At 39.4% G+C, this 17,640-nt stretch overlaps 3 protein-coding genes across 4 annotated transcripts in view; 2 read left to right on the top strand and 1 right to left on the bottom strand.

The window, feature by feature from the left end:
- Positions 1-1,112: 1,112 nt before the first annotated feature.
- On the top strand, positions 1,113-3,802 carry LOC136244697 (proline-rich protein HaeIII subfamily 1-like). The gene is made up of 3 exons (XM_066036236.1): positions 1,113-1,259; positions 2,131-2,380; positions 2,983-3,802. Exons 1-3 carry the CDS (start codon positions 1,223-1,225, stop codon positions 3,656-3,658), a joined length of 963 nt encoding a protein of 320 aa, XP_065892308.1. The 5' UTR covers positions 1,113-1,222; the 3' UTR covers positions 3,659-3,802.
- On the bottom strand, positions 3,765-17,124 carry LOC136244695 (rabankyrin-5-like). The gene is made up of 18 exons (XM_066036233.1): positions 16,973-17,124; positions 16,452-16,647; positions 16,083-16,343; positions 15,824-15,947; positions 12,746-12,895; positions 12,188-12,654; positions 11,186-12,117; positions 10,968-11,099; positions 10,780-10,897; positions 10,331-10,499; positions 9,938-10,210; positions 8,601-8,801; positions 8,244-8,420; positions 4,800-5,038; positions 4,578-4,702; positions 4,380-4,526; positions 4,103-4,193; positions 3,765-4,054 (listed from the first exon to the last, which is right to left on the bottom strand). Exons 1-18 carry the CDS (start codon positions 16,983-16,985, stop codon positions 3,919-3,921), a joined length of 3,951 nt encoding a protein of 1,316 aa, XP_065892305.1. The 5' UTR covers positions 16,986-17,124; the 3' UTR covers positions 3,765-3,918.
- LOC136244696 (putative phospholipase B-like 2) overlaps positions 17,064-17,640 on the top strand; it is an 18,018-nt gene continuing 17,441 nt past the window's right edge. Inside the window, exon 1 of one of the 2 annotated variants that reach the window (XM_066036234.1) lies at positions 17,064-17,367. In XM_066036234.1, coding sequence (XP_065892306.1) covers positions 17,156-17,367 — 212 coding nt within the window. In that variant the 5' untranslated portion in view covers positions 17,064-17,155. Of the gene's footprint in view, positions 17,383-17,640 lie in introns of both variants that reach the window. The other variant, XM_066036235.1, reaches the window with a different exon arrangement.

Here is a 17,640-nt window from a genome sequence, read left to right as displayed (position 1 = left end):
GCACATGTATAGTTGTACAGTGAAACCTGTGTGGGCCATATAGATTTATAACCCCAGGTACCTGGGCCGGGTTTATAAATCTATGGTGGGACCGACCAAAAGTGTCCTGATTGATTATCACTGAGGTGTCCTGACCTTGACATTTTTACCAAGTAGCAATTCAGATGTTTTCATTTTCAATTGTCCTGATTAACAGGTTCCACTGTATTTGTACTTGTCACTAGTCTGGTACATCTCGACTGAACCTCATGGCTGGCTTTCTGCTGGAGCTTATTGAGAGATTATAAGTACCTGCACCCTGGCAAGGGTCTGTGATGTACCAGACTAGTATTCGCCTTCTCATTCCACAAGATCCTGCTCAAGTTCACAGACCACCACCGCTAGGATATTTCCAACAATCTTGCCCAACCAAACCTGCTGCTGGGACAGGGTTACTATCTGTAGCTATACAAGTAACCAATGCCTCCACAGCCAGTTTACCGAGCCCCACCTCCACTGCAGCAGCAGACTAGTAAAACAGTAGTGGTATGGTGATCAGTATATTGGGAATAACCAACAATGTTGTAGTGAGGAGACAATATTGACAAATTTAATTACATTAATGTAAATAAATTGTAACTTTTGCAGTTAGCCGGTGTAAAATAATAATCATGTTTTATACAACTGAGCTATATATCTTTTGTGTTTGTGCAATTTAATAAATTTATACACATATGCTTGACTCAACAACTGTGAACTGGGTGATGGCAGAGCCGCGGCAGGGTGCGCGGAGCGGACACAAACTGTGCTTGGCTGGATTATTGATATGTTTGAAAACTTAGCAGCTTCAAAATGGTGATCTATTGATAATCCCATGTATATGTACGTGGGCTTACCTGTAATGTGGCATGTGCACAGTTAGCATTATGATTTGTTAGACTAGCTAGCTATGCCCAGACTATTAAACACACCAGAAAGTTCGGCTTATTCAAGGAAATAACAGCAACTGGCCTTGGACACTACTAACAGCATTTAGCTTGGAGTCTGTGATTGACGTCTCTCACATTTGCCTGTCAGAAAACAGAATACACACACACACACATTAGACACACTTGCATACACGTGATCTTAGGCTTGTGCCGTAATAATAAAATAACACCGAATTCTAGACATAATTTGGTTAACTTCGTCACATCCCGTTACGTGCGCTTAGACTGATCCGAGTGAGTAAACTAGGAACAGCATGACGGAGGTTAAAGCAGGGTATCTACACAAATGTGGTACGTCAAAGAAAGTTGTTACTGAGTTGTTTTATGTCTGAATACAATTTAAAGCCCAAACGTCAAGGACACACCTGTTGGGGCGAGAGACTACACGCCCGGTAGATAATCGGCGAAATATATAATAAAAAAAATATCCGCTGGTAGTCTCATTAGGTGTCTGCATCGTACGCACAAATGGTGGGAATGAGCAATGACCCGTGGGTGTGTACATGCGCTGGTGCAGAGTGAATGTGATCACATGAGCCAGGAGGTGATAGTAAAATGGTACATCTCATACAGAGGAATCTATACAATCTGGTAACCTTGTTTGATTGCTGGTATTTCCAGCTGTCCAGCACTGTAACTCCTAGTGCTGGGCATGGTGGCAAGGGCAGTCCATGTTCAACTAGCCTGGGAAAATATTTTTTTATGAGGCTTCATCAACAATCTTTGTTATGTATGTCATGTGCTTAATGCTTGTGGGCTCAACTAGAGATCTAGGCCCAATATTATTCATTGATGAACTCCTAAGGTGCTTGATCAGAAATACGAAATGCCTCAACTTTAATTAGATGTTACAGTTGCAGCTCATTTACTGCTTGATTGGAGTGGTTAACAGTACAGAATGTGTCTACATTGATAGTATCTCCACTATGATGTGTCTAACATATACTTGTAAATTCCATTCATACTGCTATCAATATATTGACGCTATCACTATAACATTATGATGAATATGCAAAATTCACTTTCATCTAAAGCTATTGTCTAGTCTTTATAGCTCTGTAGTGTCATGTTTATTGAATATGTCGACATCTCTGTAGAGTGTTTACTATGCCTTTATGTATACCACAATATTAATTGTACCTGCATTGGTTTATATATGTAGGAGGAAAAGTTAAGAGTTGGAAGAAGCGTTGGGTGATCCTTAGGACCAACGGTTTCCTGATATATTATGAGAAGAAGGGGGGTACAGAGAAGGGAAGTATTGACTTGGTAAATAGCGGTCGTGTTGGTCTTGCCAAAGACATTGATTCATCAGAGCAATTACCGTCTGGTTTTGATGATGCTAAGGCATTCTCCATTGTCACTAAGGAGAGGACTTATACATTACATGCAGAGAGTCCTGCTGAGTGCAAGTGAGTTGACATAACCTAGGCATGAAGTCTTTTAAGCTAGATATGCATAGACACACACATGCATGCATGCACGTACACACAGAGAAAGAGTTTAGACCGTAACTCAACGTAAGTCTACTGGTAACTCAACGTAGTCACCAACTTAAATCAATAAGAATTTAATTATTGTTAATCACCAAGGACATGTGCTCCATAAAGAAATATTTACTGTTATAAAACCATGCCCATATAGTGGAATTTGATTGTAGCAGTTTAACCGATTATCGTCCATTGTTGGTGACCTATAAATGTAAACAAGTGATTAAAATTTTGTAGGTGAAGAGCTCTAGATAACAGTGATTCCAACCATTGAACAACTAAAGCCCGTAAGCAATGAAAAAGCACTTATGGACTCCTTATGTAGCTCATTCAAAATGTTTAGCCAAACTTAGCCATGGAAGTGATGGAACACTGCAAATTACCTGTGAAAATTATTGAGAAAGGTAAAAATAATAGGTCTAAACCATGGACAAATTCATATTTTACTCATGTCACATGTAGCATAATGTAAACAACTAGTGTATGGTGTGATTCAATTAGAGTGTAACATATTAATTACACAGTGAATGGATAGCAAGTTTGATGCAAGTAAAGGGTGACAGTGATAGTACACAATACCAAGGTTATCCTGCTCCTACTAATCCTACCCAGCCAGCTCAACCTGCTTATCAACAAGTACAAGTTGCCCAGTCACAACAAGCCCCACCTCTTCCTCCAAAGGATGTTCCACCTCCATACACACCCTATCCAGTGGGTGCCGCTGCTGCTGCAACTTCAGGTTATCATGGAGGCCTGCCCCCTCGATCAGCATCCATGCCACCACAGCAACCTCCTTACGGAGGACCACCCCCAGCCATGCCACAACCTCAGCAGGCTACATACAGGGGTCCACCCATGCCACAACCCTATGGATACACACCACCACCACCTACTCAAGCATACAGGCCTCCTCCGCCAGCTCAAGGATACCGACCACCCCCTCAGCCAGGCTACTACCAACAGCCATACCAGACCAAACCTGCTGGACAGGGTTACTACCAACCGCCTCCTGTGTACAAGCAACCAATGCCTCCACGACCAGTTTACAGAGCCCCACCACCACACCGTCCAGTGCAGCAGCAGCAATCTAATAACACAGTAGTGGTAGCAGGAGGTATGGTGATCAGTATTGGGAATAATCAGCAACAAGGTGGAATAGGGGGACAACAACAATCAAGTAACATTGTAGTGAAGAGGTGAACTGCATTTGAACAATTTATAATATATTATGTATTAAGCTGCTGTGCTTGTTTGTCTGCATGTGTATGTTGTTGTTGTTGTAAGGATGTACAGTTTTTGTATCAAATATTTTAACATTAATGCCTAATGGTTTGCAATTAAAAAGTCAACATGGACGTATACAAAATATTAAATGACTGAAGACACAAACTTACAAAACACAAACACTGTGTTTCCATTTACACAGATAGAGATCTATTACAACTCAAAACACTAGTTATCTATCTGGAGTCCCTTCCTAGACGAAGCACATCAGCACACATCTCACACAGCCTCACTGGCTTCATCAACTCAAACTTCAAAATCGGCATCTGTTGGCCAGTACATTTGGCGCACAGCAATCGGCCACAATGACGACTACAGTAAGGAACACATGTAACAGTATATAGTACTATATGTACTCACCAGTGGTGTTTCCTAGTAGAGATGTTGAACTTTGTCTGACAGTTCTGACAATGAGTACCCTCCACCCACTGAGGCTCCACTGTGATCTGACCTAGTTGTGATGATGTAGGGTTTTATGTTAAGATGTGTATAGAACAAATAGTTAGGATGCTGACTTAAGTTTTTGTACATGCGACCTAGAACCATGTTTTACTTTCAATACAACTCACTGGATATTAAAATAGAGTTACAGTTGCATCTGATAATTATTTTAAGTCACACAGATAAATAAACTTACTCAATATTCTGAAGAGAAGTTGTTTGGTGGCCACAGGAGCATTAAAGATGGTTATTCCTTGTCTGTTCATTGTATTGGGATGTGCTCTATTTCTAACCAGAGCATCACACAAAGCAGCATTGCCACTGAAGTAGGCATGCATAACAGCTGGAGTAATATCAAGTACTAAACACCTTACTAGATAAGCACACACATTACCAGTATTCCCATCAGCGTCAGATAAATTTATTGGGAACTGAGGGGCAGCCACAATGAGATAGTTAAAGATGGCAGTAGCACTGTCTTGAGGATGAGACGACAGTACATGCAAACAATTCTGACCCCTGAAATTAAACACACCTATATTTCAATAATGTACTAAATAAGAATAAATTATTTAGAGTATTATATACATGAACTACAAGAATTTACATTTCTTACTTGTTATTTAAGGCAGCCAAGTTGATGTTTGACTCTTGTATCAACACCTTCACACAGTGCACCTGTCCTAACTGCATGGCCACATGCATGGCAGTGTTCCCCTCCTCATCAGCCAGGTCAGCATCAGCACCATGTTCTAGTAGTACACTGAGTATGGTGGGGGAGTTAGCACCTACTGCCATGTGTAGTACACCCTTGTTGTGATTGTCTACTGCATTGACTTGTGCTCCGGCTAATAACTGGTATACAAAATACATGGAAAATTATTATTCACATATATATGTGACTGGGCCTGCGAAAATAGGGCATGTGGGCACATAAAAATTACCTATACTTTTTGAAACTTTGATGTGTCATAACTTCGTATTCCATTATTGCTTGGCCATGACAATTTCAGCACTTAAAATTCAAGTTACAGAATGAAAATATTCTATTCCAGTACTGAGATATGAGATGTTATGTGGTAGGGTGTGGTTTGTGCCCACATGCCCTATTTTCTCAGGCCTGGTCACACTACAGTATATTACACTTTGCGTGGGAGGGATCAAAGTGCCGATGTGTACTGTATCTCCATCCATATAACTGTACTGTATTTCCCATACGATACAGTTATGCGGAAATACAATACACTACAGTATAGTTATGTAAGGAATGTTAACCCAGCACAATTTATTGATCACATGTATGACATTGGATGGCATCATTTTATCTACTTCTGGTGATTTAAAATGTTACACACGTGATCAATAGTGCTGTATTTTCCTTTCTGTATGGCATATATCTTTATTTTTGCATCATGCCTCCAACAGTGAAGGTATAAGCAGATTCATTCTACTTCACGTTTTAGGTTGTCAAATGGACAGAACAGTTAAACAATAGGCAAAATGCAGCATCGCTTACTAGTAATTTTTGTTACATGTATGTAATTAGTGTCACATATACGTGGCATCATTCCTTAGATTCAGTGTTGTAGAAGCTCAATAATGTTACAAAACAGTTAACAAATTTTTGTGTATGCTCCATTCTATGCTGTATCATCTACACCTACAGTTATTTAAAGCACTTGCGTGGGTGAAGATCAAATGAATAATAGTGGCATTATTTCCATGTTTGTTTTATGACCAAACCTGTATTATATAGACACTTACCAATTGTCTGATGGCTGAAAACTAATGTGGTTCAAGTTTGCAAAATGAACGCTCCGAATAAAGGTGACCAGAAAGCACTGTAAACCAGTTAAAGCACCTTGTACAATATGGTGTGTAATACAGCGCTCAACTTTGTTTTGTACTATATTAGTCTCTTGCCCATACCCTCACGCTATTTTTTCCATATTGTACTTGCAGCAATGCTTTAACTAGTATTTAAAGAAGTGTCATGTAGTTTATATATCAGGAGTGCATCAAATCCTATGGACAAGGGAGCATGTAACTCCGTAAACAGCGAAATTCAAACATGGCTGCCCTAATTAGGATATTATGTGGAGGCGCATGCTCAAGTACATCACGATTCCGCTGCAACGAAGCGAAGCTATGGAAACAAAGTTCAATGGCACAATGGAGGAATAGTAGCACAGGCTTAGCAGGACAGTCTTTCTACAGTCACTAATCACGTGAAATCATGCAAAATTACTTCACTTGACTATACCAAGCTCTACCTTCGACTCGACAATCTTCCTATCAAAGCAGCTTTACATAAGACGATAGAGTAGCAGTTCATTCAGTGTATCCCTGTTGTACGTAAGAATGATATAACTAATTATATACATAGTAACACTGGACACCATGTTTGAATTTCGCCAGTAGCATTGGTAGTGTACGGAGTTACACGCTCCCTTGTCCATAGGATTTGATGAGTTCCTGATTTCAAGCAGGGACTATCTATGTATTCAGAATATACCCCATAGAGCATAAGAATCCGACAAGGAAAATTTTTGATGAAATGATTCACTGTCAAATACTGCCAAATGTGTATATGCAGTATATGCAGTATATGCATGATACACAACTCATAAAATCACTGATATGCTAACCACAAATCAATATCTTCGCACTGCAAGAAAAAGGAATAGGCCACAAAGAAGAACAAAGTAAGTCCACGATGTGTGTATTTTAAGGCACGTCAGACATCTAATAGTGTAGCAATATATCTTCTGTTCAGTTACAATATAATACACTTGTTTGAAGGTGTTTTAGAGCTACAGTAAGATTCCTACTCCCAATATTCTCAGACTTTAGCCATTTTGCAGGTCTTTAGTGTGATAGCAATTTCAATCTAAAATTTTGATGTATCAAACTCAATGTGTCTATAAGGTTGAGCGAAAAGCGGGTTAGACAATATAAAACTCCACTGAAATACATACATTTCATAGCAAGTGCACTGGTTTGTTACAGCTCAAAAACCCAAGAACACAGCATTGTCAGTGATCTACAAGTGTATGTAGTCACTGACTCAGAAGGTGTCCTAAGCATGTATAGTTTCATCATCACTGTAACAAAGGATCCACCAGTGACTGTGTATTTATAGAATCACTTTTGACAACTGATTGTGGTGTTCAGTTTTGAAGTAGAAACTTTGAATTACACAACCACACAAATTACCTGGGGATGTACCAGAAGTATTGATAATATGAAATGCAAACGTTTCCTCCCTTGGATGCTGGGGACTTTGTAAAACACAGAATACAGAATAACGGAATAAGCAAAAGCAGATTATGCAAATAGTTATATACTCTATAGTAATTATACTTTAGTTACCTTGCAACAGCTTTACATGACACGCCACGGTGATGGATAAGTGGCATCTGAGCGAGCATTAGATGAGCACACAACCAATCCTCCTAGAACGATCTACCTTCACTAAATGTACTTACCTACTACACTCCTTAATTGATATTGCTACAAAACTAAGGCCTAGTTCTATTCTTAGGATAAACTAGTTGGCCGAATTTATTAGAGTCACACTATCGAGTAAGTGGAGTCCAGTGGTTGTGTTTGTCCTTAAGGTAGAAGTGCTAGAATGCTAAACTTTTGAAATTTGTTTTGTATGAAGATAATTTAAGAACATGTACTTGAACAATTAGTTACATGTATGCATAAATATATTGTGGGTGGGGGCTCCATAGTGCAGATACACTCATCGGAATGTTGTATTTCTACTATCTTCAGCTTAAAATTCTGTCACAATGATAAAACATATACTACTACCATTGTTTTAGTGAACAGCCACAGGTCTTTGCACCATTGTCACACTCGCATAAAACCTTACTCCCCAACCACCCTGAGACATTATCTCAACACCTGATAGTTAGGGATACTGCAAACTGGCCATGGTAGAAGTAGCATTGCTTCTATTGAACTTTTATCCTTCTAAAAACTTCTCACACTTCTCAGTTGTGGACTCACACACACAACACACACACACACAATTAAAACACACACTTACCAGATGTCGCACAATGATTTCAGATCCCTTCTTGATTGCCAGATGTAGTGGTATATTGAGGGATGGATTCTGCACCTTAGAGTTGACATCAGCCCTAACACTCATCAGAAACACAACAGCCTCCACATCTTCATTGATCACTGCCTTGTGCATGAAGTTGTGACCATGACTATCAAACTGTGATAAGAAATGGAGTAGTTTACCACACAACAGTACACACACAAATACATATTATATGATATGTTGTGGAACGTACAACATGGTACCAAGAGTATATACTCTTGATGGCACAATAGTACAAATGTATTAAAGCATCCATAATAAAACAAATATCCTCAAGCACAATTTTATCCGTACCTGTTCAGCTGACTTAGGATCACGTTGTACAATAGATTGTCCAGTGTCACTATCCTTAGCAGCTAGGGCAGCAGCAAATGGAGTGTTTCCCTTCTTATCTTTCACTGCTAGATCAAGAGCAGGATGTGCCATCAGCAGGGCTGAACATCGTGGATGTTTGGATGAGATAGCAACATGTATTGGAGTACGTCCCAGGGAGTCCTAGAGTGACAGAAAACAAATATCAGTAAATTTGTAAATTAAATTGAATTTGAAAGTCACAATAGAAACAGTGACAGGTCTAAATTTAGTGTACAATAAATTAAGGCTGAAACGAATAGTACAAATATTCGTTATTCGTTCGTTAAGAAATATTTGTATCCGTTAAGAAATATTCGTTATTCATTAAATATTTGTTAATCAGATAATGTACACATTAGAGCTGAAACAGATATCCGTATGATCCGGATAATAATTTACTATCCGGATAGTACTTTGAAGCCAAGCGGATAATACTTTGAAGCCAAGCGGATAGTAATAACTTAAAGCCATTTATCTGTCCAACTTTCTCATCACTAGATGAATCAATTTTCATCATGGAGAGTTAGCTAAGCTAGATTATGTGAAGTTAACAGCAGCCTGGTAAGTTAATCAGCTTGCTCGCGACCACGCCCATCGCTAAATTACGAAGGGAGGCTGTGAATGTTGCTGAAGAAGTTGTAACAGAATAGTTATTGCCTTATAAAGAGTTCTTTACGACTAGTTGTACCTGGAAAAGGTCTTGTAGCAACTGCTACATCTTGTATTCATGTTTTCTCCAACTGCCAATCTTGTTACAGACGGTGCAAAGTAACACTGTAACATTACCACAAACCTTTTGCTATCATGTTAATGTTTGTTTGCTTCTAGTACTAGTAAAACAAGGATGTTTACAATAAACTATTAAAAGTTTCTATAGCAAGTGATGATGTCACTATCCGTAGGATATCCGGATAGGTTTTGTTCAGGATATCCGGATAGTAAAAGTTGCTATCCGTTTCAGCCCTAGTACACATTTAACCTTGAAAACATTTTGACAACTGAAAGTTGTCATTTTAAATTATAATTTTTCATCTTAATAATACATGTAAAGGACTTTTCTTTTTTAACATCTAAAGTTTTATTAGCAATCAAAGTGATTTTGTCCGTTTCAAGCACCTAATTATACAGAAAATTCCTAAAGAATAATTCGTTAATTTGAATAATATTCGAATACCTAAAATTTAATATTCGTTTCATCCCTACAATAAATACATGGAGATGCACTGTACACTAAAAACTATATCATATAAAACGAAACCAAGTCAGACATACTGTACCTTTTGGTTCACATCAGCATGATGTTCTACTAAACACTGCACCACTGCATCTAGTCCAATGGAACATGCCATGTGTAGAGGACTGGCAAAGTTGGCCTCGATGCTGTCCTTCCATTCAGCACCTGGTCTGAATGGACTATTTATATCAGCCCCATTCTTGATCAGGAAGGTGCTGGTCAGTGTGTCACGTAGTTTGATTGCCTTGTGCAGCAGTGAGTAGACACAACCACCTGGACCTGGCGACCATGCATTAGCATCACAGCCATGAAGAACCTGTGAAATATAACTCTGTATTTAACTGCTACATGCATACGCACATACACACACATACATACATACATAACACACACACACGCATACATATATAACATACATACGTACACACACACATACCAACATGGAGGCAATATTCTCCTGCTTACTACGCAGAGCTACCCATAGTGGTACACTTCCGGTCCTGTCCACTGTTCCCAGGTCAACACCTTTCTCACACAAACTCTTAACCAATGGCTGAAGCTGATGCTTAATGGCTAACACTAAATAACTCTCATCATCGATTATCCTACAAGTAGTGTGTAGCATGTGGACACTGTAAGATGTGTACATGACATATACACTGTAATGTGTTTGAAAAGTAGATGATTATGTGGTTTTAGTTATTTTGGTACAGGAAAATTATGGTGTAGATTTTCATCTATAGGGCAACTACTGAATTATACATCTCCATCTCTAAAGTACTATACTGACATATGGATAACCAACAGGTGGCTACAGTAATTTGAAGAAAATAAATGTAAGCATATCAAACAAATGTGCAAATGCAGCTATCAGCATGGACTAACTTCTTTCTGTAATCAGCTCCACTTTCAATAAGGAACAGACAAGCCTTGGGCTGCTCCCTAACAACAGCCAGGTACAGTAGTGTCTGGTCCTGTGAATTGGGAGCCTCAATGTCAGCACCTACAGCATCACATTCAAATAGTGAAGATGTGACTTCAAATGTGCTAATGACAAAGTGTAGGTGTATTACCTGCTTCTAATAATTCCCTAGCAACATCAAATTGTCCAGTCCAAAGAGCCAACCCTATTGCAGTCTCCCCAACACCATCTCTTAGGTCAAGGTTGAGTGCTATCTGTAGTCTACCTGATCCTGAACTAGTTGCTATAGTAACAGATTATTATGTTACAACGTACAGCATTTGTGGCACATGTACGCACAAGCATGTATATCACACACAAACTACACACCTCTATGCTTCAGCAGCACATCTACCACTCGTACATGTTGACATGATATAGCCACATGTAATGGAGACCTCTGGCCAGGATCAGACTCGATATCAAATGATTGTGAAGGCTCAATAAACTCCTCTGCTCCATACGCATCACTCCACTCACTCATACTACTGGAACGACTTGACTTTCTAATAGACTCCTCTTGCTGTAACTCAGCAACACGACGTGGTAACATTGATGGGCTACTTTGTAATCCATCCAGTGAGCCATGCAAGCCATGTAAGCTAGGGTTCTTTACTTCAAGATCTTCTTCTGACCCAAATGGATTTGTACTTTGCGGTTTAGAGATAGTATACCCAGTAGCAGTTTCTGTGCTGGTCATTCCCATACCAGTTAAAGCTGATAGGGTACTGGAAACATTCTCAAAACCAGGTGGGAGAGCTAGCGGACGAGGCAAACTACTGTAACCAGTTTCACTAGTGCTCTCCTGAGCTAACGAACGTGGTTCCAAACTCGCTTCTGGAGTGGTCACAGGTTCAGAAGCAATTGATGCAGATCTGGGACACACTTTTAGATTGGTTTGAGAATTCGGGTCTGCGCCGTGTAATAATAATTCCTCTGCAAACTGTGGCAAATCATTAAGTGATGCAAGATGAAGAGGTGCCTCCCCATTCACATTAGTAAGGTTGGGAGAAGCTTCATGACGCACAAGAAACACACCAACCTCTTCTCGGGACATGGCAGCAGCTTTGTGCAGCAAACAGTTACCATCCATGGGATCTGTGGCATCCACACTACTGCCTCGCTTGATAAGTCGAGCAGCAAAACTCGACTCATAGTTCTGCAGATCTTCATCACCAGCTGATAGGTAGTCTTGCTTTAGCTGGAGTAGTGCTAGCCACAGGATAGTCTCACGAGTATTGTTCCTTAGCTCAAGGTTGAGTCTACAATAACAATACCATAGTGAACAATGTACACATATTACACACAGACACAGACACACAAACACTGTACCTGCTATGATTCAGTAGAACATTGAACACTTCTTCATTTTTAGACTGCACAGCTCTGTGTAACGCAGTGTTCCCAAAACAGTCCTGAGCATCAGGGTTGCTGCCGTACTCCAACAAAAGGCTGGCAATGTGTGCCATATGCTCACTTGGCCATGATGTCTGTCCTCCTGTAGGCATACTGGATAAAGCCAGGGATGGAGAATATGATGAAATGAGATGTAACGCTGTCTCGTTGGTTGTGTTGATGGTTTGGTTGGTGTTTGCTCCATTCTTGACAAGGAATGACGCAGCAAAGCTGTCACCTCTAATGATGGCCAGGTGTAACATCGTCTTTCCCTTGCTGTCCGCAACATTGAGATCACATTTGTGAGAGATCAGTGTGTTACATATACCCTCATGACGCTGCATCAGTGCCAAGTTGAGTGGTAGTTGACCATCCTGATCTCTCTCACTTAACTTGCCTGGTATCTGGATGACAACATCAGAGTCAATGTGTGTTGAGACTGTGCGTGCATGCATGGTGTACATATTGTGCATTTGTATGTTAAGTAACACATACTTGCAGGTTATACTCTATGAGAAACAGAAAGACTACATCCTCCCTCTTGTGCTGGATGGCAAGGTGTAGGGGGAACTTTGAGTGTGCCTTGAACATCTCATAGAGCAGCGGAGCTGTCAGCTGGGCAAAATCTTCAGTGTTCAAATCTGCCTATTGATGCATGAGAAAGAAGGGAGTACAATACTACACACATGGTAGCCTATAAAGAAGGTGTGTACTCTACACTGTACGTATGTACAGTAGATACGTACTCATAAGCATAAACAAGCACACATATGCACAGTCACACAAATGTAATAACATCAACACCTATTGAAGGAATCATGTTAAAAGGAAAATTATTAATAAGACTGGGACATGTATGTATTAGCTAACCAAACAAAGACCAAAATTACTACAAAAGGATTCAGTACATTAACAAGTGTGGTGTAGGGTTGGGTGGTACTGGTATTTTCTACTTGCGATTGTTGCACTGTGATCATGCAATAATTGCGAGTATTGCCATGTCCACTATAAGATACTATGTGTCATAAATAAGACATTATTGTGGGCCTACAGTATTCAACTCTTGATATGTAATGGCAGCACAGGTTGCTGTCAGACCTTCAGTGCTTCTAGGTACAGCTCTCTAATGTTTGTGTCAGTCTTGTAGTGATTGCAAAGCACTAATAACACAATTTCTCTCTTAGTAATTAGGCAGAAAATGGTATTGCAGCAGTTTCAAAAAAGCTGCGGTACTCAGTATTGCACATCATAATATTGCATACAGGTGATGATATTGAAATATTGCCCAACCCTAGTGTGGTAAAGGCCTAAATTAATGATTATTGAAAAACTACCGTGTTTCTATAATTATAAACCGTTAAAAATATTTCGTCCAAGGTAGCATCTGACGAAAATTAATTACGCGAAAAATTTTTACCAACGTAATATTTGAGAAGTTGAATGAATTCGGTAAACTACTTTCTGGCCACCTGGATCGAGGCTTGGCCATTGGCGTGTCAAGCATATGTCTTTGCTGCAGTCTTTTAAAAACAAAGTTCTCCCTGATCCTAGGAGAGAGGGGTTCATCTCGCTTCGTCTATTTTGCTGCACATTGGTAATGATACCATTCTGTGATAGACAGCTACTACAGGACACATTAAATAAAGTATATATGTACAAATGTGCAAGTTGCATGGAATGAGCTTCTACCACTCCAGTCCATTGCTTGATTTGTGACGGACAACTTCTAAATCTGGGGCGCAGCCTCCATGGAACGGAGATGCCACACTTCAGTTTCGCTGCTTGTCGTTCTGGTTCTCAAAAAATGGCCGTATAGAATTAATAAAGTTATGTGATTCATTGTTAAAAAATTTTCGTCGCTTGAGGACACCATTGAAAAATTTTTAACACGAAAATTTATCTCGTGAAAATTTCTCGCAGCTTATATTTATAGAAATACGGTATGATGCATATCTGCATGCATTCAGGCTCATGGACCACTCACGTGTGATTACTCGTAGCACTAACTTATTGTTAACAAGGTTGAAGAAACAATCGCAGCAAAGGAAAGCAATAAAGTCACCGAATAGTAGACTCTATTAACAGTTGGGTCCCTGGTCTCTATTTGAGACCAGTTCATCCAGTTTGTAATCAAGACAGCCATTTACTCGAATGTGGCTTTTATATGGTACATATGTATACGTAGTTGCAGCATTTATGTTCTATAATCTGTTACCATGTTGAAATATTATATATACAAGTACAAGGAAAGTTAGGAATTTCAAGATGGAAAGAAAAAAAGCAGTGAAACAAGTTGTCTATACTAGCAGATACGTGATTATACAGGTACCAGTGGACATCAGATATACTAACGGATATTCATTTCCTATACTTCCCATAGGGTTAATGTCCATTAGTATAGCTGCAGGTACAGACAATCTCTCTTGTTTTACGACTTTTCCTTGCATCACACCTTTTTTTATTTTCCTAAAATTCCTAATTTCCTTCTACTTGTCCTTTTTATAACATATTATGACTACTGAACAAATCTAAAGAAAGAATAGCACCAGGCATGCTATAAAATTAATTTTGCAATTGAATGCATGCCCCAACAATCAGCAACTGAAAGTGAAGTAGCCATTACACTTCATTTTCAACTATGTTCCCATTACATACACTGTAGTGTTACACAATGAAGAACAAGTGTCTCTGCAATTACACTACGAAAATACAGGTGAAAAGCATGATAGGGAAGCCATAACTACTGTACCATGCTATCACAAATCGACATCTTGCACTGCAGTCCGTAAAATGAACTGGGAGGACACAAAGGAGGACAGGAAAAATCCATGATGCGTGCATTGTATGTATTGCAGTTGGCAAGTATTGGGAAGAAGTGTTGCTGAACAGTGAAGAAATCAAGCCTGTAGTCTTATCCATTGTCAAGTTATACGTGGCTGGAGACATCAGTTAGTTTCAGCATAAATTTTTCAATAGAAAATTAAAATATGTATAGGGTCACTCTTATGGGCTTGGCTATACCTAACCAATACTGCCAAGCTGTTACAAAGGAAAAGCACAGCTGCTTTTTGATTGGCAAATAAACCCAAATCCTACCACATATCAGGCACATAAAAATTGTAACAACAGCATGATAATATTTGTGCTATATAAACACAAGAAAATATTTTGATACCCTTGACCATGTTTGAATATCACCTGCAACCACATAGTTCTAATTATCCACATAAGTGATATAATAATTATTTACAGAAACAAAAAAACTAATAACCACGCCTACATTACACTCAGTGGCAAAATCTATTTCAATAGAGTTTGTCTGAGGATAAGGATACCCATTAGCAAGTATAAATATCACAGCACTGTGCTGAATTGTCTATGTAAAAGTAATATCCAGCAGCATACAACACATCAAATAACAAAGTGACTTTAAAGGCACAGTAAGCTAAGAGAAACAAACCCCTGTAACATACCACACACATAGACACATATAGGGCTTGTACAGGGTACAAGCACAGCAAAACACATGTACATACATAAACACATAAGCATTCAGACAAACTACATACATACCCAATGATTGGAGATCATTTGCAGACAATAGTTCTTCAGTTGTTCAGCATGCTGTTCCTCTGATATCTGATATAACTTGAGACAATTCCTCACTGACACACAAGCAGTCAACACTTGCTCACATCTACAATAACACATGGGAGGAATCACCACACTTTGTGTACTGGACAAGATTATAGTCCTCAAAAATTAAACAAACTCGACTTAAAAGGTGGATGTATTCATTTACTGAACTACAGTAATACTGTATACTACTCACTTCTCCTTCAATTCAGTCAACTTGTACCTCTCAGCGCCGACAAGTGTTTCAATGACAAACATCTCATCTTGAGGCAGGTACACCTGGTTGGTATACACCCATTTGATGATGGTAGTGGCAACGTTAGGAGTGAGGCTGGAGAAGTCAATCTCCTTAGTAGATGACATCCGATCATCTTGACTATCCCAGTGTGAACTACGAGTAGCTAGGATCAACCTGTGCCCAGGTAGCTGACGATCTGATAATTTTATCACAACATCACTGTTAAGAAGATTATGAACATGTTGAGTGGCATTGCATCCATGTACACTAGCTAGTACTACTACAGTAACTACATACATACACATGTACCACACTACACACACACACCTATACAAAGGCTTATCATAAAGATCATTGGCCATGGCAATCAGACGTGACACATATCCATCCCCCTTCCCCACTCCTCCACCCTGAGATGCCAACACCTTGTTGTGTTTCTGTTCTAGCTCATTGTACTTTCCTTGTAGTCTCACATACTGCTCTCTTAATAGGTCTAGATTCTGCTGCACCTTGCTAACTTCACCTGTGTATAGTAAGTAACACATGGCTTATGTGTACAGCTGCAAAAAAACCATCTGAATGGTATAATAGATCGACACTGGTTTTAACCATCAACACAATAAACAATTAATAACAATTATGCTGGGCCAAAAAGCTCTGACTATTTTCCATTAAATCAAACACACAATTTACGATTGTTAACGTGCTCGTTTCAAGATGGCATTTTGTGTCTGCTGCAGCAACAGAAACAAAACAGTTCTAGCCCGCCTTACACTGTAACACACCGACTTACTGCCTCATAACAAACAGTAACCTAATCACCACGAGGCACAAATAACCACACTTACTGTGCAACGCCATTAATCCAGCGAATCTTTCTATTCCATCGAACACGAATCGGAACACCACCCACTGGATCGTTTTAATGCGCACCGTGTTTGGCACTTAGCGCCAGCGCCATAAAATACAGCGCGCCTCTGTAGGACCACAGATTGTAAGTATAGTATCTGTGGTAGGACAAGCCTCAGCAGATGCACCATAGATGCACCGTAATCACGATGAAGCTGATGTTATGTAAATGGATTTGCTTTGTATTATTATACACTGTTAACAGTGCTGTAACGAAGCAAGTCATTTCTATATCGAAGACAGGAGTGGGTAGGAACGAATACGTTCTAAACCATGGAGAAGTAAATGACTCAATAGTGTGGGGAAGCTTTGATGACCAAATCGCTAGCACAGGGTAATCATTGTACTTGTAAGTTGTATGGTACTACCGCAAGTAGAATAACTTATTTACTGATTTGAACTGTGACATTATTCAAATATTCTTTGTTTAATAGCTATTTTCTGCTGGCTATAGGCTTGGCAGGTGTGGCTGCGTGGTTCATATTGTACTGATTTATATACTTTCTCAACTACTGCCACCAGGGGGCATCAGTTCAAGTTGTTTAAGGAACGGTCAAGATTATTGTGTAGATTAAATTACTTTATTACCAATGATTGGAATAGCTTA

This window comes from Dysidea avara, chromosome 14 (assembly GCF_963678975.1).
Source record: "Dysidea avara chromosome 14, odDysAvar1.4, whole genome shotgun sequence".
Taxonomy (NCBI): domain Eukaryota; kingdom Metazoa; phylum Porifera; class Demospongiae; order Dictyoceratida; family Dysideidae; genus Dysidea; species Dysidea avara.
Note: the sequence above shows the minus strand (reverse complement) of the source record. Positions and strands in the feature narration are given on the sequence as shown.